The sequence below is a fragment of the Mus musculus genome, chromosome 12, assembly GCF_000001635.26.
Source record: "Mus musculus strain C57BL/6J chromosome 12, GRCm38.p6 C57BL/6J".
Lineage (NCBI taxonomy): Eukaryota > Metazoa > Chordata > Mammalia > Rodentia > Muridae > Mus > Mus musculus.
Genome location: NC_000078.6, coordinates 105,176,129 through 105,196,213, shown reverse-complemented (window position 1 = coordinate 105,196,213; position 20,085 = coordinate 105,176,129). Strand labels below are relative to the sequence as shown.

Sequence of the window (20,085 nt, the reverse complement as noted above, 5' to 3'; positions counted from 1 at the left end):
GCCACCACTCCCAGCTTGATACACTATTTATGCAATACTGAGGGATCAAACTTACAGCTGTGTGTGCTTAGCAAATATGTCAGCAACTCAGCTACAGTGCCAGCCCTAGAAGGGCCTCTGTAGATTCACACTGCAAAGTTATAGCTTCCATCTCCTATAGGAGGAAGAGCCTTTCCTGTAGATTACCTGAAGGACACACTCCCCAATCCTGGCCTGGGTCCCCCCCATACTGATCTGTGTATCACCTGTTGTCTTCTTGTGCAAGGACACTTCCTCCCCAGTGGGTAGTGTAGTACCAGGTTTCCTGCAGTGACACACTGTCAGCTCCATCACTGACTGCTCTTCCTTCTTCCATGTGACATCACTTCTTCTTTGCCTGTTCTCAGTACAGGGTTACCTACTCCCAAACAGCCTCTCTTCTAAAACGTCCCCCTCCCAGGAGCCCCCAACCCTGTATCCTGCTGCTGAAATACAGCAGTAACCACCATTGCCACTGTAGGAACATCCTAAAGAGCTCATACATGCTCCTGTCATGTTTGGGGACCACTTCTGCTTTCTGCACTAGAGCCCGGCTAAACACAGACCAGCTCAGCACACAATCTTAAGTAAAAACAATAAAGTTTAATTAGTTAAAAACAAGTTGGGGTTGGGAGGGGCCTAGGGTCAGATTCACTTCCTGGAGCCAAGGAACTGAGCACCTGGACAAGTACTCCAGATGTTCTCTGTAAGTCTCACACTGTGCCTTCAAGCTACTGAGCACTGAGTGGCCTCTACCCAGCACCAGTCGAACTTCTTGCCAGTGATGGCTCAGAGGCCCACAGGGCATAGAGTCCCTATCTGTACCTCCTCCAGAGGCACCTGTAGACATCCTAAGGTAAATGGGGACAAATCTCCTGCCACACAAGGCACTAGAAGCCCAGGTGGAGGAGTTTGAATGGAGGAGGGGTCTTAAGAAAAGCCATCTATAAGGTCAGGGCCAGAGGCACAAAATGAGCAAGAGAAGATGCAGTTTGTCTCCAGCTAGGGAGAACGGTCAGGACAGAGTTAGGCCAGGCTCACAGAAAGTAGATAATCTAAAAAGCAGGTCTAATCATGGCAGGAGGTGCTGTAGAACTAGAAACTTGAGGAACAAACAGAGGGGTGGGTGCAAAGTCTACCCCAAGGGCACAGGGGCAGGAGCCAGCCAGGCTATCAAGACCTGTAGAAGGCAAATGAGACACTGATTAGTGGATCGCTGCAGAACTGGGTCCTAGATCCAAAGGCTTGGGCTCCAGCCAGCCCTGCCCATGGTCCAAGCTCTACCTAGCCAGAGAGAGCTGCTACCAAGTTGGAGGAGATGCCCAGTGTAAGTCCCCTGTGGCCAGGATCACACAGTACTGTATGATTAAACTTGAGATCCAGAGTCACTGGATTCTAGTGTGATCATAGGGCTCTGAGATCATAGGACCCACAATTCCAACACCCAGTGCTCTTTTACTTAGCTATCATGTGGAACACAGAACATTCAGGTTTTTCCCCCCAGGGCTGAACGGTGACTTTAGGTCATCTCCGTGAGGTCCTGTGCTTCCTGTGTGTGTTACACCAGGAAAGCTCAGGGAGAGATGCCAGCACTGGCTTCCTATAAAGAGGGAAAGTCAGCGGCTACCTGTGTGACCTCACCAGTGACGGTTGTGGTCCCTGACCCTGACAAACCTTCCCATCAGCTTCCATCATTCAGTCAACCTCGCATATTACTATGTCCAGGATCAGTTGCAATGTGTCGCCCATCTGTAAGAGAGGGAATAGCCATCAGAGTCCTGTAAGGCAAGTCTAGCCAGCCCTACTGACCCATTCAGACCTGAGGCATCAGGAAGGGACAAGGAGCAAAAGGGGACCTGGTCTCTCGATTCTGTAGCCAGAGGGAAGCATTACTTTCACACCTACACCAGTAGGCAGAAGTGTCCCCATGTGTATTCTCACTTTACCTTCTCTCTCCTTCCCTTTCTCCCTTTCTTTCATAGCAGTCACTTCCTGAAGCAGGGAAGTAACAACAACAAAAGTAGCTTCAAGAACTCCCTGAAACTGAGCAGAATCACACTGCTCCTCCCTACCAGAAGCAGCAGAGTCAAGCCTAAAAGACTCAGACAAAAGGACCCAGAAGAATCCAACCAGCCGAGCTGCCTGGAAAAGCTTTAGACCAGCAGAGGCACCTGGAAAGGGCACTCTCCCACCTGTTAGCTGACTGTAGCCTGGACACTGTGCTTCAAGGTCCCTGTTTTTGTGAACTGTCAGTCACCATGCATTAAGTTCTTTGTTGATGCACACAACTGAGTCATTTCAGCTCCTGTGAGCGACCCCTCACTGGTGTTCCTGTATGTAATCCCAGTAAAGTTCACTGGTCACTACGTTGGGCTTCTGTTCTGTGCATACTTTGGTCTGTTGTGGGTTCCCAATCTGTGCTAGGTACTTGAGTTTGTCTCATCTCCCCATAAAAGTTTTGTCATATCATAGGTTCCAATCATCCACTAAAAATGGACCAAGAGCTAGAGTTGGGGGAAGAGAGGGAGAACCTCCCTCCCAGGGGTGGGTCAGAATGAAAAGCATGGGATACCTCCTGCAGCTTTTATCTTGAGGTAACCAACACTTGCCTGGGAATGATCCAGTAATCTCCAGTATGTCCCATCTGTTCCCGTGTATGTGTTCATGGACTCTAATCTCCACATCGTGGGGAGAGAGTTGTTATTAATGGGCTGCTGGGGAGTAGGCTCCTGGGGGATTGTGGTCATATGCTGCAAGTGCACAGTTATACATGTTTCAATCTGAAGGGAACAGAGAGAGCGGTACATTAGGAGCAGGGTTCCATCCTCCATGCCTGGGCCTAGCTTGTTTGCTGCAGTGGTCAACATCCCTAACCAGAGCCTTGTCTCCAGCACCTAGGTCTTCTTCCTCAGGGCCTGGGGTGTCTGCTGCTCTTCTGCCTCTCTGGCACTCTCTTCCACCAACCCTGCTCAACCCCAGGGTATGTCCCACAAAGTAGCCACTGTCTCCAGGCTAGCAGTGTCTTTCATGGCACTAAATGGCCCCTTGGGGCTCTGTCTTGGCCATTTGTAGAGTTTTCAAAATTCTCTTCTGAAAAGTAAGACAGAGAGTGGGGAGATGCCTCGGTAGATAAGAGCACCTGCCGCACAGGCAGGAGCCCCTAAGATTGAATCACCAGCACCCAAGTAAAAAGCTACAGTTATATTTGCACCAGTGCTTGGGGAGCTGAGGCAGGAGGACCACTGGGGTTGGCTGGCTGCCACTGTAACTGCAGATTTAGGGAAGGATGTTTTATCAAGGGAATAAGAAAGTCACAGGGCAGCTCACCTGAATGTTACACAGACACACACACATGCAAATGCACACACTTGTATACATACACACATATGCACACATGATCAAGTATGTACACAAACACACAGAACACACATCCACACATGAACAGGCATGCACACAAACACACAGAATAAACACACACACAGACACATGCACACACACCAGGGGGCAATGGCTTTACCAAAAGAAATCCACTGAAGGGTTGATGGTGAACTTCATGTACCATTCATGGAAGCAAAAAGTAAACCTGAGCCCACACAGAAAGCCACAAAGTAAAAGCGTTCCTAAAAACCATAACCAAGTGCCAAGCATGACCACAAATCACAAAGTGTGTCACAGACTTCCTACCAGCGTCCTCCTGTCTACCTGATCCATACCTTTGTTTTGTTAAGCTAAAGACACACACATTGATAGGTCACACTGTGGAGAGTTTTTTTCCTGGCTGCCATCCTAAGGTCTGCAAAGTTTGTCCCTTCTACTTGTGTTGTGATGTCAGGGTGGACAGAAGGGGGATAGCAAAGAACGGGCAAGGCAGAGGGGGCCAAGCAACTTACATCAACAAAATGGCTGAGGTATTGTGGAAGTCAAGGAAACTGCAGGGAAGGGCTGCTGGGCTGGAGAAGGAGAAGGTAGGACAGGGCATGGGGTGCAGGAAAACCTTGGCAGTAAAACAGTCCTAACATCCCCACTCCCTCCTCACCCCCAGAGCAGAGGAGGGAGCCCATAGTCTTTTCCACAACCCTGGGGAGCAGTTTTCATACCCAGAGCCTTCATTAGAGAGTGTTTTAGCCCCCAAGGTCCTGCTGTGGACTAAAGCCATGGTCCAGAGCAGGTTTCCAGCAGTGTGGGTCTCTACATCACCTGCAGATCACAGAACCCATTAGGACTTCCCCCAAGTCCTGTAGTCAGCTCCTAGTGTAAGGATCCCTTGTCTGTCAAACACTTCTTCAGGCCACTCAAGCCTGGGAGCAACAGCAGCAGATGAATTATGATTTACATGAATTCGGAAACTAGTGCTGGCACTCACATTTGCTCCTTCCAGGGAATCTGCCTGGCACCAGAGTTTGTTATTTGTTCGTTTTGTTTTTTTAATGACCTGTAGAATTCCTACCATTCCACAAAGCCCAGCTTTTTTTTTTTTTTTTTTTTTTTTTTGCTTTCTTTTTTTTAACAAAGCTTTCTCAGCATGTTCTCTCTGACTATCTGTAACGGAGTCCTTACTGCTAGGGCTCTTCATCTGTGTATTAGTTGGACCTGTGAGGCCTCTAAGCAAGCTCCAGGGTATAGGCCTAGCTATAGACAAGGTTCTATTCAGAGACCTGTATCAGCTATTTTCTGACACAGTAATAAAAGTACATACCTACACACAACACACACACACACACACACACACAAACACGTAAACACACCCTAGCTCACAAGGGTAAGAGTTGGGAAATAGCCTGTCTGGAGCCCTGAAACTCACCCTGTTGCCATATGATGAGTGAGAATAATAGCACCTACCTAAACACAAACACACACACACACACACACACACACACACACACACACACACACAGCCTAGCACACAAAGGTAAGAGTTAGGGGGTAACCTGACTGGAGCCCTGAAACTCACCCTGCTGCCATATGGTGAACGAGAAGTTTCTACTTTTGCAACTACCCACTGTCTACCATTTTCATCCTCATAGATGTCATCTCTTGTGCAGACCAGGAAGCGAGGTGGGAATGGCATCCAGGGAAAATGAACTGAATCAGCCATAGTAATGAGGCCGTCCGGTTGCGTGCCTTCTTAAATGAGGTTCAGAGAGGGGCAGGACAGAGAACTCACCACAGTTAGAGCAAGGGTCAGGGCAGAATAAGAAACCTAGTTCTAGCACCTGGGCCAGAAGCTCAACTCACCAGGTGCCCTGAGAGTTTCAGGCTTGCCCTCTGCAAAGCTCGGTGCCCTGAGAATCTCAGACTTGCCCACTGCAGACCTCGGTGCCCTGAGAGTCTCATTCTTGCCTTCGGAAGAACTTTCTCTTTCTACCTTGCCAAGACTTCAGGGAATTATTTTGGACACCACCTCTCCAACATGTCTTCATCAGGAGCTCTCCTGTCAGCTGACCCTCTGGATCTAGCACAGTTGTGCTCAACCTTCCTCAACATTGGGACCCTTTAATACAGTTCCTCGTGCTGTAGTGACCTCCAAACATGAAATTATTTCCTGACTACTTCCTAACTGTAATTTTGTTACTGCTATGAATTATAATGTAAATATTTGGGGAGATAGAGGTTGCAAAGCAGGCTGTGACCCACAGGTTCAGAACAAAGCCCCTGGGCTAGCTGCATAAGACACAACTGGGCTTAATTTCTTCTCCTGAATAAAATCCCACGACCCTCAGATGCCTGTGATCAAGATATTATGGAGGCTGATTGGGGCTGGCAAGGGACACAGGGGCTTTTGATTACCCTTGTTCTCTGCCCCAGACTCTGAGCACCCAAGTGTCCTGGGCCAAGTCCTGAACTCTGCTTTGCTGAGGCTACAGGAGGTTTCTCAGAAAGCAGCCCTGAGGCAGTGGCATCTTGTGTTCTCAAGACCTGGTTAAAATATACTCCCCTTTACTTTTGAAAACCAAGAGCCAGGTTGTGTTTGTTACAAATGTGTGGAACACCTGTGTTACCAAGTCAGCCAATTTTCTCTCCAACCCCTTGCCCCTCAGCCTGCTCTCCTCTTTTCTTCTCTCATTAGGGTCTCCTGGAGCCTGAGTTGTCCTCAAACCCACATTGTAGCAAAGGGTGACTGAATTCCTGATCCTCCTGCCTCAGCTTGCCTAGTGAAGGAATTACATCACTGTGTCCAGGTCTGTGTGGGGCTGGAGATCTGACCCATGGCTTTGCACAGGCTAGACCACTGTTCTATCAACTGATCTCAACCCCTAGGCCTGTCATGCATTTCCTAGGTTTCCAGCCTAGTTTCACATCAACTTGACACAGGCTCAAGTCACCTGAAAAAGGGGGACCTCAATTGACCAAGTGCCTCCATAAGATCTGGGGACAGGCAATCTTGTAGGGCATTTTCTCAATCAGTGATCAATGGGAGAGGACCCCCACCATTGTGGTTGGGTCCATCCCTGAGTTGGTGGTCATGGGTTCTGTAAGAAATCAAGCTAAGCAAGCCATGGGGAGCAAGCAGTAGTCAGGTCCTGCCTCCAGGTTTCTGTCCCTGTTCCTGTCCTGAGTTCCTTTAACGATGGATTAAAATGTGGAAGTTAAGCCATTCTCCTCCATCTTGTTTTTGGTGTTTCATTGCAGCAATGGTATCCCTCACAAGGATAGTCCACCCTACATCCACGTCTTCCTGCAACTGTAGACTGGTGCCTGCAGCCCCATTTTCACAGATATGAAAACTGAGGCATGACCTGAGTGAGGTGGGCAGCAGTGGGAAACCATGACTCGCCTATTCTTGGCTCTGACACTTTTCTGCCAGGCTTAGCTGAGTCCCCCAGAGTCTGTGGGAGTCCAGCTGGGATATGCACGGAGGTCAGGACTTTTGTCCTCTAACCAGTCTTGGTCCACATCATGGATGACAGGTGGTTATGTCTCCTGTCCAACATGCCACTCTCTGCTCCCTGGCATGGGGAGACTTTGAGAAGTGCAGGCTTCTCTCCAGGGTGTTTCTCCTACCCAAAGATGAGCTCTGCCCAGCAGTGCCGTCCTCCCCCAGCAGAGGGAGCCCTCTGCAATCCTCAGGCACTAAGTGCAGGCAGGGGAGGTGATTCCACCCACAGTAAAGGAGCTCTGGGATGCCAAGGGAAGGCACTGGTGCTATCAGAGCTCCTGCTCAGCCACTCCAGGGAACTGGGACAGAAGGACAGGCTGGCAGGAGGTAGACAGCCTAAAGCAACAGGGTCTGGTTGGAGTTGGAACTGAGGCAGCAGCTGTGGATGAAGATGGGGGGCTAGAGACCTCAAGGTGATGGTGTCATCGGGCTCCTGTGACTAAGGCTCAGACAGTGGCTGGAGAGCTGGCTCAGTGGTTAAGAGCACTGACTGCTCTTCTGATGGTCCTGAGTTCAAATCCCAGCAACCATATGGTGGCTCACAACCATCATTCATAATGAGATCTGATGCCCTCTTCTGGGATGAATGAAGACAGCTACAGTGTACTTAAGTAAATAAAGAAATCTTTGGGCTGGATCGAGCAGGATGGAAGAGAGAAGAAAAAATGTCTGAAGCAGCTACAGTGTACTTACATAATAAATAAATAAATAAATAAATAAATAAATAAATAAACAAATAAATTTATCTTAAAAAAAAAATCTCAGACGTTGGCCCCCTGCCTGTGCTCAGGGTAAGGAAATGCTAATCCAGGCAGGAGGAGGAGCCAGGTCAGCAGGTGTCCTTTGGCCTGCCCTGAGGAAGGGACACTGAGAAGGGAACCAGATGATTCTGCTCTGGAAAAGTCTCACTGAAGGCAGGGTGGGGACCCTGCAGAACAGACCCTCCAGTATGATCTGGTCATTTCAGGGATCTGCCCAGATAGGAAGATGGAAGGAAATTGGGCCCAACCCCCAGAACAGGGAAGAGGCCTTCAGCAGCTTTGTCTTTTGTGGGGCATTAAAGATGTGCTTCGTTCTCAGCCTATTGTAGTTCAGTGCATATCTTGTGGTTTGCATAAGAGTGTCCCCCACAGGCTCAGATAGTTGAACACTCAATCCCAAGAAGGTGGCTTTCTCTGTGTAGGTTTGGGAGGTGTGGTCCTGCTGGAGGAAGCTGTCACCCAGGACAAGGGATGAGAGGTGAAATGTCACCATGTCACTTCCATTTTTGCTTCATGGCTGCTGTTGAAGATGTGAGCTCAAATCTTCCTGCTCCTGCAGGCATGCCTGCTACTTGCTGCCAAGCCTCCCCCATCTCTCCTCCCCCTGCCAAGATGGACTCATCCCTCAGAAACCATAAGCCCAAATAAACTCTTCATTTTGTAGTTGCCTCGGTCCTGGTGTTTTATCACAGCAACAGGAAAGTAATTAACACATCCAGGTATGCAGTTCACTTAAGGCTATTATTAAATCCAGGGCCTTCTCACTTCCATGGTGAATCAGGGAGCGAGCATACCAGTGTGTGCCTCTGGACTCCATTGCTGCAACAACTACAGCTGTATCATGGGTCTTGACATCTTACAGTGTTACCCTCTCCCCAAGGTTTGCTGCTCTGCATTGCCCAGGCTATTGTGGTGGTCAGATTTACCTGTCAGCTGAGTTCATATTTAAGTCATAGAACTTTGGGTAAAACAGATCGGCTTCTCCATTCTGGGTGAGCCTCCCGGTCTCCGTAAATGTGATTGGAAAAGTCCCCAGAAAAGAACCCTCTCCCCAAACTATCCTCCCCACCATTGTCTCTACATCAGGACATTGTTCTGTGGGGTCTTACTTGGGAAAGTGTGTTTAGGAATTTTTTGAGGATCTTTTAAAATGCAGAGTTAGGTTCAGTTACCAGTTATGTGGGACAGGGCTCCAGACTACAGTTCCAGTGAGTCCATGAAACGTGTGCATAGCACCCAGGTGAGAAACAGGATGAAGGTCTCATTTGGCCACATGTGCCTAAAACCTCAGGGAGTTCATTTTATCATCCCAAGGCCAACAAATCAGGATCACTTAGGCAGTACCAGGGTAGCAGAGCTTGAAATAAAACCATGCAGCCAACCGTTGGTTCTCTGGCAGGGAGGTGCTGGGGTACCAGCCACTGTCTAGCTTTGTGACAATGGATGGGTCAGTCAGGTATGCCAAACCTTTGAACCAAAGGTAGCCAAGAATGTGGTCCATTATATTTGTAAATGACAATGTGATAGCACAGTATCCAAAGGTTGGACATCCAAATGGCCTCTCTAAGAAGGAGGGTCAGAGCCACGTTGATCAATAGAATTAAAAGAAAAAAACAAAAACAAAAAATGAACCCACAGGTGGTTTAATGGGCTATGCATAGACAGGCTGGTCTCCAGTCGTGTTGAGGACTGAAACTCTGAGAAACAAATTGGTGAGAAGTTTCACCTATATGGGACAGAAGTCGTTCCCTCATGTCTCCTGAACCCCTGACTGCTATCAAGGTTACCACCCGCAAGCCCCCACAAGGGAGCCATGTGGCTAGTAGTCACATAGACAATGTCCCAACCTTCTGCCCTTCTGGCTAGATTCCTCCCAGTTACCTAGCAACAGAAAGATAACACAGCCCACTATAAGAGGGGCTGCTTGGCCCCTCCTCTCTCTCTTACTCTCTCCCTTTTACTCTCTTAAGCTTTTACTTTTCTTACTCTCCCTCCTACTCTAGCCTTTCTTCTCTCTCTCCTTTTCCCCCTTCTCTCCACTGGCCATGGCCTGTCTCTCTCTTTTACCTTCTCTCCTTCCCGCTGCCTTTCTAAAATAAAGCTGTCTCTAAAACCATAGACTGTCTCTGTTCATCAAGGCCTGCTGTGCTTGGACAATGGGATAGGCTTTCTCCTAATGAGCCCTGCCTAATCTCCCATCAGAAGTCCTTGCTGTGCTCCAGCCAAGAACCAGACTAAAGACTCTTGCCTGCATGGCAACCTCTCTCCCTCTGCCCAGGGATGAGAGTGTCGCCCTGGGGCTCATGGTATCAGGGGCTGCCCATTGTCCACCCCTGCCATGTGGGGTCAGTGGCTTCACACAGTCAGATGCCTTCCCAGGCTGAGTGGAAAGCATCCAGCAGTCCTCCTGTGTCTGCCTTCCCAGAGCACAGGAATTGGGGCTGGACAAAGGCTCTCTCCCTCCCCCATCTTCCCATAGAGCCCCATGCCCCAAACAAATAGTTCAATGAACACCTGATTTTTGATAAAGAAGCCGAAAACATACAATGGAAAAATGAAAGCATTTTTAACAAATGGTGAAGCCTAACTGGATGTCTACATGTAGAAGAACGAAAATAGATCCATATTTATCACCATGCACAAGACTCAAGTCCAAATAGATCAAGGATAACCTAATACTGGATACACAATGATTTACATACATAGACACTATGATTTACAACATACAACTGGATACACTATGATTTAGACCTCATAAAAGACAAAGTAAGAAATACCCTTGAAAGCATTGTTACAAGAGACAATTTCCTGAACAGAATAGCAATGGCTCAGGCTCTAAGACCAACAATGATGAGTGGGTCCTCATGAAAGGATTCTGTAAGGCAAAGGACACTGTCAAGAGGACAAATCTGCAGCCTACAGATTGGGAAAGGTTCTTCACTCATCCTACATCTAACAGAGGGCTAATATCCAAAATTTACAAAGAATTCAAGAAGTTAGACACCAACAACCCAAATAACCCAATTTCAAAATGGGGTGGAGAACTAAACAGAGCCTTCTCAACAGAGGAATCTCAAATGTCTGAGAAGCACTTAAAGAAATGTTCAAAGTCCTTATTCATTATGGAAATGGAAATGAAAAGAACTCTAAGATTCCATCTTATACCCACCACAATGGCTTAGAAAACCCTCAAGAGGTCGGGCAGTGGTGGCGCACGACTTTACTCCCAGCACTTGGGAGACAGAATTGGCAGATTTCTGAATTTGAGGCCAGCCTGGACTACAGAGTAAGTTCCAGGACAGCTAGGGCTACACAGAGAAATCCTGTCTCAAAAAACAAAACAATAAACAAAGCAAAACAAAACGAACAAAGAGAAAACCCTCAAGAGAGAGCACACGCTGGAGAGGAGGTAGAGCAAGGGGAATGCTATTCTCTTTCTGTTAGGACTGAAAAGCTGGACAACCACTTTGGGAATCAATTGTCGATTTGTAAGAAAACTTAGGATAATTCTACCACAAGACCCACCTATACCACTCCTGGGCATATATACAAATGATGCTCCAACATTCCACAAAGACACTTGTTCAGCTATGTTCATAGCACCTTTATTCATAGTAGCCAGACACTGTAAACAACCTAGATGACCCGCAACTGAAGAATGGATAAAGGGAATGTGGTACATCTACACAATGGATACTATTCAGCTATGAAAAACCAAGACATGAGGAATTTTGCAGGCAAATGGATAAAACTTGAGAATATCCCCCTGAGTTTAATGAGGTAATGCAGTTCCAAAAGGACATGCATGGTATGTACTCACTGATAAGTGAATATTAGCCATAAAATACAGGTATCAGGCTATAGTCCACAGACCCAAAGACACTAAAAAGAAGGAAGGCCCAAGTGAGGAAGCTTGAAAATCACTTAGAAGGAGAAATAAAATCGTCATAATAGGCAGATGGAGGGAGGTGACTGGGCTGGAAAGGAGATGGAGGTGATGGGGGGGTTCAAAATCAGGTGTGGGGAGGGACAAGAGAGATGGCTAAGTGGGCATGGAAAAGAATGGAAATCTGCAACTAACAGGGGTGAGGAGGTGGGAGACACTTCCAGGACAAGACAGAGACCTGAGTTAAAGGAGGCACCCAAGAATCAATGGTGCGACCTTAGCTGTGAATCACTCCTTTGGGGTTACAGGATCAGAAGAGGCCACCTCTTGTAGCCAGGCAGGAACCCCAGTGGGACAACAGGGACATCAAGACTCCCACACAAATTCCAATCCAAAATGTATCCTGTCTACAAGAAATGCAGGCATGAGGGACAGAGCAGAGGCTGAGGGAACAACCAACCATTAACTGGCCCAACTTGTGAACCGTCATGAACAAGCACCAATCCCTAATACTATTTTTTAAAATATGTATTTATTTATTTAATGTACATGAGTACACTGTAGATGTACAGATGGTTGTGAGCCATCATGTGGTTGCTGGGAATTGAATTCAGGACCTCTGCTTGCTCTGGCCCTGCTTTCTCCAGCCCACAGATTTATTTAATGGTATATGTATGTAAGTTAACTGTAGCTGTCTTCAGACCAGAAGAAGGCATCAGATCTCATTAGGGATGCTGTGAGCCACCATGTGGTTGGTGGTCTTTGAACTCAGGACCTTCGGAAGAGCAGGCAGTGCTCTTAACCACTGAACCATCTCCCCAGCCCCGCCTAATACTATTAATGATACTCTGCTATTCCTGCAGATGGGAGCATGTTGTCCTCTGAGAGACTCCATCCAGCAGCTGTTTCAGTCAGATACAGACAACCACAGCCAAACAATGGATGGAGTTTGGGGACTCTTATGGAAGAATAGGAGGAAGGATATGGGGCCCCAAAGGGGATTGGAACTTCATAGGAAGACCAAAAAATCAACCCACCTCTTGGGACTCTCATTGACTGAATTCCCAACTAAAGAACATGCAGAGACTGGACCTCGGCCTTCTCACTCATGTGTAGCAGATGTGCAGCTTGGTCTTCATGTGGATCCCAAACAACTGGAACAGTGGCTATGGCAAAAGCTGTTGCCTGCCCATGGGATATGTTCTTCTACTGTGCTGCCTTGTCTGGTTTCAATGGAGAGGAAGCACCTAGCCTCCCACAGACTTGAAGAGCCAGGATGGAAGGATATCCAGGGTGTGTCGGGGGTGGGCAATTACCACCTACTATGGGCAATTACCACCTACTTGTAGGAGAAGGGAAGAGAGGGACGGGGAAGGATTATGGAAGGGCGCGAACACAAGGAGGACAGTGATCAGGATGTAAAGTGAATAAGTAAAACAATTAAATTAAAAAAAAGAACGGTCAGAGCATGGGCAGGCCCACACAACTCTGCTTGGAGCCCCTATTTCCCTAACAGCCTGCTAGGAAGACTGTAACAGTTACGAATTTGAGGGGAACCCACCAACCCCAAATTAGAATTTCTGGGCAAAGGTGATGCTGTCCCACACACACTTGCAGTCAGGGTAAGTGTTAAGAGACAGCGTGTGCTTTGTCACAATCGAAAACAGGAGGCCCAGTGTGGTCTTCACTGAGCAGATCCAGAGCTGGAAGGAGCACACCTTGTCTCAGTTGCATGGCCACTCTGGGAGATCGGCTGTCACCTGTGGACAGCAATGGCTACTTGATGAAAAGCCCCTGGTCACTTCAGACACACACTTTCTCCATCTGTCCATCCAGAGCCAACTTCTCTTGGTTATTCTGGCCTCCACCCTTTTCACAGATGTGGATTTAGATAAAACTTGGTTAAGACCCTGACTCTGCATTTAATCCCATGAGACAGGCATGCTGATCTCTGCATTCAAGATCAATCTACAGAGCAAGAACCAGAATAGCCAAGCTTAGGCAGTGAAGGATTTAGAAAACATAAAGCCAGTGTTAATGTAATAGTACAAGAGGATCATGTTCTAGATCCTGTAAGCAGCAGAACTTAGCAGCTTCAGCCATGTGGCTCTGGCTCTAGAGTTAAGAATGGAAGGAACTACTGGGACAATTAATGCTGGTTAGCTGGAGCTAAGGAATTAGCAGTGATTAAGAAGAGACCAGCATCACTGAGGTGATATCTTCTGGAAATTGTTTTCTGGAAGCACAAAGAAGCTGTGTTCCAGAGATACCCAAGGTTGTACCTCATGCTGCAGCTGGACTTGGTAATGTGTAAGAGTCACTCAGGTGGTACTGCTTGTGAAGGAATGAAGGGATCATGGAGAGAAAGAAAGGGTCTTGGGCAAAGTATCTCTGGAGGGCCTCAGTGTCCTCCTCCCTGCACTGGAGGGATGCTACTTTGCTTGTGGCTGTTGTAAGAAAAAAAAGTTAGACACTGTATGAAATTACATGTGCCAGTTAGTTAGTCAGTTAAACATAAGTTAGCCATAAAGGAGATTTTTCTTCCTCTTACCTTTAGCTATAACCAGGTCTTCTCGTTGTCATGAGAATAGACCACAGCAGAGTCAAAATAGATTTTGCTTCTGTTTGTTTTCTTTTGTTTTTTGAGAAAAGGTTTCTCTGCATAGCCCTGACTGTCCTGGCATTTAAGTCGTAAACCAGACTGGACACGAACTCGGAAATCCATCTGCCTCTGCCTCTGCCTCTGCCTCTGCCTCTGCCTCTGCCTCTGCCTCTGCCTCTGCCTCTGCCTCTGCCTCTGCCTCTGCCTCTGCCTCTGCCTCTGCCTCTGCCTCTGCCTCTGCCTCTGCCTCTGCCTCTGCCTCTGCCTCTGCCTCTGCCTCTGCCTCTGCCTCTGCCTCCCAAGTGCTGGGATTAAAGGCATGTGCCACCACTCCCAGCTTGATACACTGTTTATGCAATATTGAGGATCAAACTTACAGCTGTGTGTGCTTAGCAAATATGTCAGCAACTCAGCTACAGTGCCAGCTCTAGAAGGGCCTCTGTAGATTCACACTGCAAAGTTATAGCTTCCATCTACTATAGGAAGGAGAGCCTTTCCTGTAGATCAGCTGAAGGACACACTCCCCAATCCTGGCCTGGGTCCCTGCCCTACTACTCCCTGCATCACCTGTTGTCTTCATGTGCAAGGACACTTCCTCCCCAGTGGGTAGCGTAGTACCAGGTTTCCTGCAGTGACACACTGTCAGCTCCATCACTGACTGCTCTTCCTTCTTCCACGTGACATCACTTCTTCTTGGCCTGTTCTCAGTACAGGGTTACCCACTCCCACACAGCCTCTCTTCTAAAACGTCCCCCCCCCCAGGAGCCCCCAACCCCATTTCCTGCTGCTTAAATAGAGCAGTAACCACCCTTCCCACTGTAGAAACATCCTAAAGAGCTCATACATGCTCCTGTCATGTTTGGAGACCACTTCTGCTTTCTGCACTAGAGCCCGGCTAAACACAGACCAGCTCAGCACACAATCTTAAGTAAAAACAGTAAAGTTTAATTAGTTAAAAACAAGTTGGGGTTGGGAGGGGCCTAGGGTCAGATTCACTTCCTGGAGCCAAGGAACTGAGCACCTGGACAAGTACTCCAGATATTCTCTGTAAGTCTCCCACTGTGCCTTCAAGCTACTGAGCACGTAGTGTCCTCTACCCAGCACCAGTCGAACTTCTTGCCAGTGATGGCTCAGAGGCCCACAGGGCATAGAGTCCCTATCTGTACCTCCTCCAGAGGCACCTGTATACATCCTAAGGTAAATGGGGACAAATCTCCTGCCACACAAGGCACTAGAAGCCCAGGTGGAGGAGTTTGAATGGAGGAGGGGTCTTAAGAAAAGCCATCTATAAGGTCAGTGTCAGAGGCACAAAGTGAGCAAGAGAAGATGCAGTTTGTCTCCAGCTAGGGAGAATGGTCAGGACAGAGATAGGCAAGGCTCACAGAAAGTAGATAATCTAAAAAGCAGGTCTAGTCATGGCAGGAGGTGTGGTAGAACTAGAAACTTGAGGAACAAGCAGAGGGTTGGGTGCAAAGTCTACCCCGAGGGCACAGGGGCAGGAGCCAGCCAGGCTATCAAGACCTGTAGAAGGCAAATGAGACACTGATTAGTGGATCGCTGCAGAACTGGGTCCTAGATCCAAAGGCTTGGGCTCCAGCCAGCCCTGCCCATGGTCCAATCTCTACACAGCCAGGTAGAGCTGCTACAAGGCTGGTGGAGATGCCTAGTGTAGGTCCTCTGGAGCCAGGATCACACAGCAGATTATGATTAAACTTGAGAGACACAGTCAGTGGATTCTAGTGTGATCATAGGACTCTGAGATCATAGGACCCACAATTCCAACACACAGTGCTCTTTTACTTAGCTATGATGTGGAACACAGAACATTCAGGTTTTTCCCCCAGGGCTGAGCGGTGACTTTAGGTCATCCCAGTGAGGTCCTGTGCTCCTGTGTGCGTTACACAAGGAAAGCTCAGGGAGAGATGCCAGCACTGGCTTCCTATAAAGAGGGAAAGTCAGCAGCTACCTGTGTGACCTCACCAGTGAGGGTCGTGGTCCCTGACCCTGACAAACCTTCCCAGCAGCTCCCATCATTCAGTCATCCTCGCCTATTATTATGTCCAGGGTCAGTTGCACTGTGTCGCCCATCTGTAGGAGAGGGAATAGCCATCAGGGTCCTGTAAGGCAAATCTAGCCAGCCCTAGTAACCCATTCAGACCTGAGGCATCAGGAAGGGACAAGTAGCAAAAGGGGACCTGGTCTCTGGATTCTGTAGCCAGAGGGAAGCATTACTTTCACACCTACACCAGTAGGCAGAAGTGTCCCCATGGGCATTCACTCTCTACCTTCTCTCTCCCCTCCTCCCTCTCCCTCTCTGCCTCCTCTCTCCTTCCCTCTGACCTTTTCTTTCATAGCAGTCACTTCCTAAAGCAGGGAAGTAACAACTACAAAAGTAGCTTCAAGAACTCCCTGAAACTGAGCAGAATCACACTGTCCCTCCCTGTCAGAAGCAGCAGAGTCAAGCCTCAAAGACTCAGACAAAAGGACCCAGAAGAATCCGACCAGCTGCCTGGAAGAGCTTTAGACCAGCAGAGGCACTTGGAAAGGGCACTCTCCAACTTGTTAGCTGACTGTAGCCTGGACACTGTGCTTCAAGGTCCCCGTTTTTGTGAACTGTCTGTCACCAATACCATTAAGTTCTTTGTTGATGCACGCAACTGAGTCATTTCAGCTCCTGCGAGCGACCCCTCACTGGTGTTCCTGTATGTAATCCCAGTAAAGTTCACTGGTTCACCAATTTGGGCTTCTGTTCTGTGCACACTTTGGTCTGTTGTGGGTTCCCAATCTGTGCTGGGTACTTCAGTTTGTCTCATCTCCCCATAAAAGTTTTGTCATATCATAGGTTCCAATCGTCCACTAAAAATGGACCAAGGGCTAGACTTGGGGGAAGAGAGGGAGAACCTCCCTCCCAGGGGTGGGTCAGAATGAAAAGCACTGGACACCTGCTGCAGCTTTTATCTTGAGGTACCCAACACTTGCCTGGGAATGATCCAGTAATCTCCAGTATGTCCCATCTGTTCCCGTGTATGTGTTCCTGGACTCTAATCTCCACATCGTGGGGAGAGAGTTGTTATTAATGGGCTGCTGGGGAGTAGGCTCCTGGGGGAGTGTGGTCATATGCTGCAAGTGCACAGTTACACATGTTTCAATCTGAAGGGAACAGAGAGAGCGGTACATTAGGAGCAGGGTTCCATCCTCCATCCTGGGCCTAGCTTGTTTGCTGCAGTGGTCAACATCCCTAACCAGAGCCTTGTCTCCAGCACCTAGGTCTTCTTCCTCAGGGCCTGGGGTGTCTGCTGCTCTTCTGCCTCTCTGGCACTCTCTTCTACCAACCCTGCTCAACCCCAGGGTATGTCCCACAAAGTAGCCACTGTCTCCAGGCTAGCAGTGTCTTTCATGGCACTAAATGGCCCCTTGGGGCTCTGTCTTGGCCATTTGTAGAGTTTTCAAAATTCTCTTCTGAAAAGTAAGACAGAGAGTGGGGAGATGCCTCGGTAGATAAGAGCACCTGCCGCACAGGCAGGAGCCCCTAAGTTTGAATCACCAGCACCCAAGTAAAAAGCTACAGTTATATTTGCACCAGTGCTTGGGGAGCTGAGGCAGGAGGACCACTGGGATTGGCTGGCTGCCATTGTAACTGCAGATTTAGGGAAGGATGTTTTATCAAGGGAATAAGATAGTCACAGGGCAGCTCACCTGAATGTTACACAGACACACACACATGCAAATGCACACACTTGTATACACACACACACATATGCACATATGAACAGGTATGTACACAAACATACAGAACACACACAGAGACACACAGACACACATACATGCACACATGAGACCCTGTTGCAACATAAAAAGTAAAAGGAGGCTGTAATGTGCCTCAGTTGTGGAACATTTTGGTAGCATGTTGAAAAGTCTTCGTTACTGTAATCTGTAGGTTGATAGAGAGACAGACAAACAGAGGGGAAATTGTCTTAATTAGGGAAATAATTCAGGGCCACCTGTGCCTAAATTTCTCCAATCTTTCTATTCCTATGGAACCTTTTCCTGGCCACTGTGGTGATTTCGGGGTGCACGGGGGTGGTAAGGGGGGTCCTGAGATGGCCCCCATCCCATCCCAGAGTCTTTTCGTAAACTCACCTGCTCTAAACCTATGGCAACCATAGGGTCTTGGAACTCCCCCTCCCTCCCACCATTGTGCTTTCTGTCTCTGTGAAGGCACTCCACAGGGCACCTCTGGTGGATGTATCCCTTAGAGACAGCTCTGCCTGGATCCTCAGGTTCCTCCTTTTACAAATGCCATCCGACCCTTCCCTGCCCCCTCTCCTTTACACTTAGTTGTACAAGGAGCTCATTTGGTTGCTGCACCTGCCCCTCTATGCACACGTGGGACCAATGGCTGCTTCAACACAAGCCCAGCCCAGAAGCAGAATGGCTGGGAGACATGTGCCTTTGTTTGAATTTAATTGACTACACATTATTTCCTTTGCAGCTCTTTCATTTATACCCTAACAAAATTCTTTTCTGTTTCTTTCTTCTTTTCTTTCTTTTTTCCTTCCTTCCTTCCCTTCCTTCCCTTCCTTCCTCCCTCCCTCCCTCCCTTCCTTTTTTCCTTTCTACCTTCCTTCCTTCCTTCCTGCGAGGAGGGAGAGGATAAGGGACAAAGAGAGTCCCATTGCCAAAATGGCTGAGGTATTCAGGGAGTCAGGGGAGCTTCAGGGAAGGGCTGCTGGGCTAGAAAAGGTTAGGATAGGGTGATGGGGCTGCAGGAAAAACCTAGCATTCAAAGAGACCTAACGCCCCTATTTCCTCTCCACCCCCAGACAGGGGAGGTGTCCCATAGTCTCTTCCAGGACACTGGGGAGCAGTTTTGATACCCAGAGCCTTCATTAGAGAGTGTTTTAGCCCCCAAGGACCTGCTGTGGACTAAAGCCATGGTCCAGAGCAGGTTTCCAGCAGTGTGGGTCTCTACATCACCTGCAGATCACAGAACCCATTAGGACTTCCCCCAAGTCCCGTAGTCAGCTCCTAGTGTAAGGATCCCTTCGCTGTCAAACACTTCTTCAGGCCACTCAAGTCTGGGAGCAACAGCAGCAGATGAATTATGATTTGCAGAAATGGGGAAAGTAGTGCTGGCACTCACATTTGCTCCTTCCAGGGAATCTGCCTGGCACCAGAGTTGCTTTTTTTTTTTTTTTTTTTTTCTGACCTGTAGAACTCCTACTCATCCCACAAAGCCCAGCTTTCTCAGCATGTTTTCTCTGACTGTTGGTGACAGAGTCCTCACTACTAGGGCTCTGCACCTGTGTATTAGTTGGACCTGTGAGGCCTCCAAGAGAGCTCCAGGGTATGGGCCTAGGTATAGAAAAGGTTTATTCAGAGACCTGTGTCAGCTATTTTCTGAAATGGTAATAACAACACCTACCTACACACACACACACACACACACACACACACCCTAGCCCACTAGGTATAAGAGTTGGGGAATAACCTGTCTGGAGCCCTGAAACTCACCCTGTTGCCATGTGATGAATGAGAAGTTTCCACGTTTACAGCTATCCACACTCTATGATGTTCATCCTCATAGATGCCCAGGCTAACAGAGACCAGGAGGACTGGGAGTGGCCTCTGGGGATCAACAGACACAGCAGCCATAGTAATGAGGCTGTCTGGTTGCCTGCCTTCTTAAATGCGGTCAGACAGGGGAATGACAGAGAACTCATAACAGGTAGAGCAGGGGTCAGGGCAGAATAAGAAACCTAGTTCTGGCACCTGGGTCAGAAGCTCAACTCACCAGGTGCCCTGAGAGTCTTAGGCTCGCCCACTGCAGAGCTTTCTCTTTCTACCTTGCCCAGATTTCAGGGAATTATTTTGGACACCACCTCTCCAACATGTCTTCATCAGGAGCTCTCCTGTCAGCTGACCCTCTGGATCTAGCACA

At 48.3% G+C, this 20,085-nt stretch overlaps 2 protein-coding genes across 3 annotated transcripts; both read right to left on the bottom strand.

The window, feature by feature from the left end:
- Positions 1–814: 814 nt before the first annotated feature.
- On the bottom strand, positions 815–5,169 carry Tcl1b3 (T cell leukemia/lymphoma 1B, 3). The gene is made up of 4 exons (NM_013772.2): positions 4,970–5,169; positions 2,628–2,798; positions 1,693–1,767; positions 815–1,198 (listed from the first exon to the last, which is right to left on the bottom strand). The coding sequence occupies exons 1-3, from the start codon at positions 5,111–5,113 to the stop codon at positions 1,714–1,716; spliced, it is 369 nt and encodes a 122-aa protein (NP_038800.1). The 5' UTR covers positions 5,114–5,169; the 3' UTR covers positions 815–1,198; positions 1,693–1,713.
- A 9,899-nt stretch (positions 5,170–15,068) lies between these two features.
- Tcl1b5 (T cell leukemia/lymphoma 1B, 5) lies at positions 15,069–19,870 on the bottom strand. Of its 2 annotated transcripts, none has more exons than NM_001361907.1 (4): positions 19,659–19,870; positions 17,124–17,294; positions 16,148–16,232; positions 15,069–15,665 (listed from the first exon to the last, which is right to left on the bottom strand). In NM_001361907.1, the coding sequence occupies exons 1-3, from the start codon at positions 19,797–19,799 to the stop codon at positions 16,179–16,181; spliced, it is 366 nt and encodes a 121-aa protein (NP_001348836.1). In that variant the 5' UTR covers positions 19,800–19,870; the 3' UTR covers positions 15,069–15,665; positions 16,148–16,178. The 2 variants fall into 2 exon arrangements, with proteins under 2 accessions (NP_001348836.1, NP_038804.1); NM_013776.2 differs by having other exon boundaries at positions 16,158–16,232.
- Positions 19,871–20,085: the final 215 nt, after the last annotated feature.

What these genes read in the sequence shown, in the direction of transcription:
- Tcl1b3 (NM_013772.2), bottom strand. Translation starts at nt 5,113, where the DNA reads ATGGCTGATTCAGTTCATTTTCCCTGGATGCCATTCCCACCTCGCTTC. An exon ending in GTTCACCATATGGCAGCAGG is followed by an intron (nt 2,799 to 4,969) that starts GTGAGTTTCAGG and finishes TGTTCCCTTCAG; the next exon opens with ATTGAAACATGTATAACTGT. An exon ending in GATTACTGGATCATTCCCAG is followed by an intron (nt 1,768 to 2,627) that starts GCAAGTGTTGGT and finishes CCTCTCTTACAG; the next exon opens with ATGGGCGACACATTGCAACT.
- Tcl1b5 (NM_001361907.1), bottom strand. Translation starts at nt 19,799, where the DNA reads ATGGCTGCTGTGTCTGTTGATCCCCAGAGGCCACTCCCAGTCCTCCTG. An exon ending in ATTCATCACATGGCAACAGG is followed by an intron (nt 17,295 to 19,658) that starts GTGAGTTTCAGG and finishes TGTTCCCTTCAG; the next exon opens with ATTGAAACATGTGTAACTGT. An exon ending in GATTACTGGATCATTCCCAG is followed by an intron (nt 16,233 to 17,123) that starts GCAAGTGTTGGG and finishes CCTCTCCTACAG; the next exon opens with ATGGGCGACACAGTGCAACT.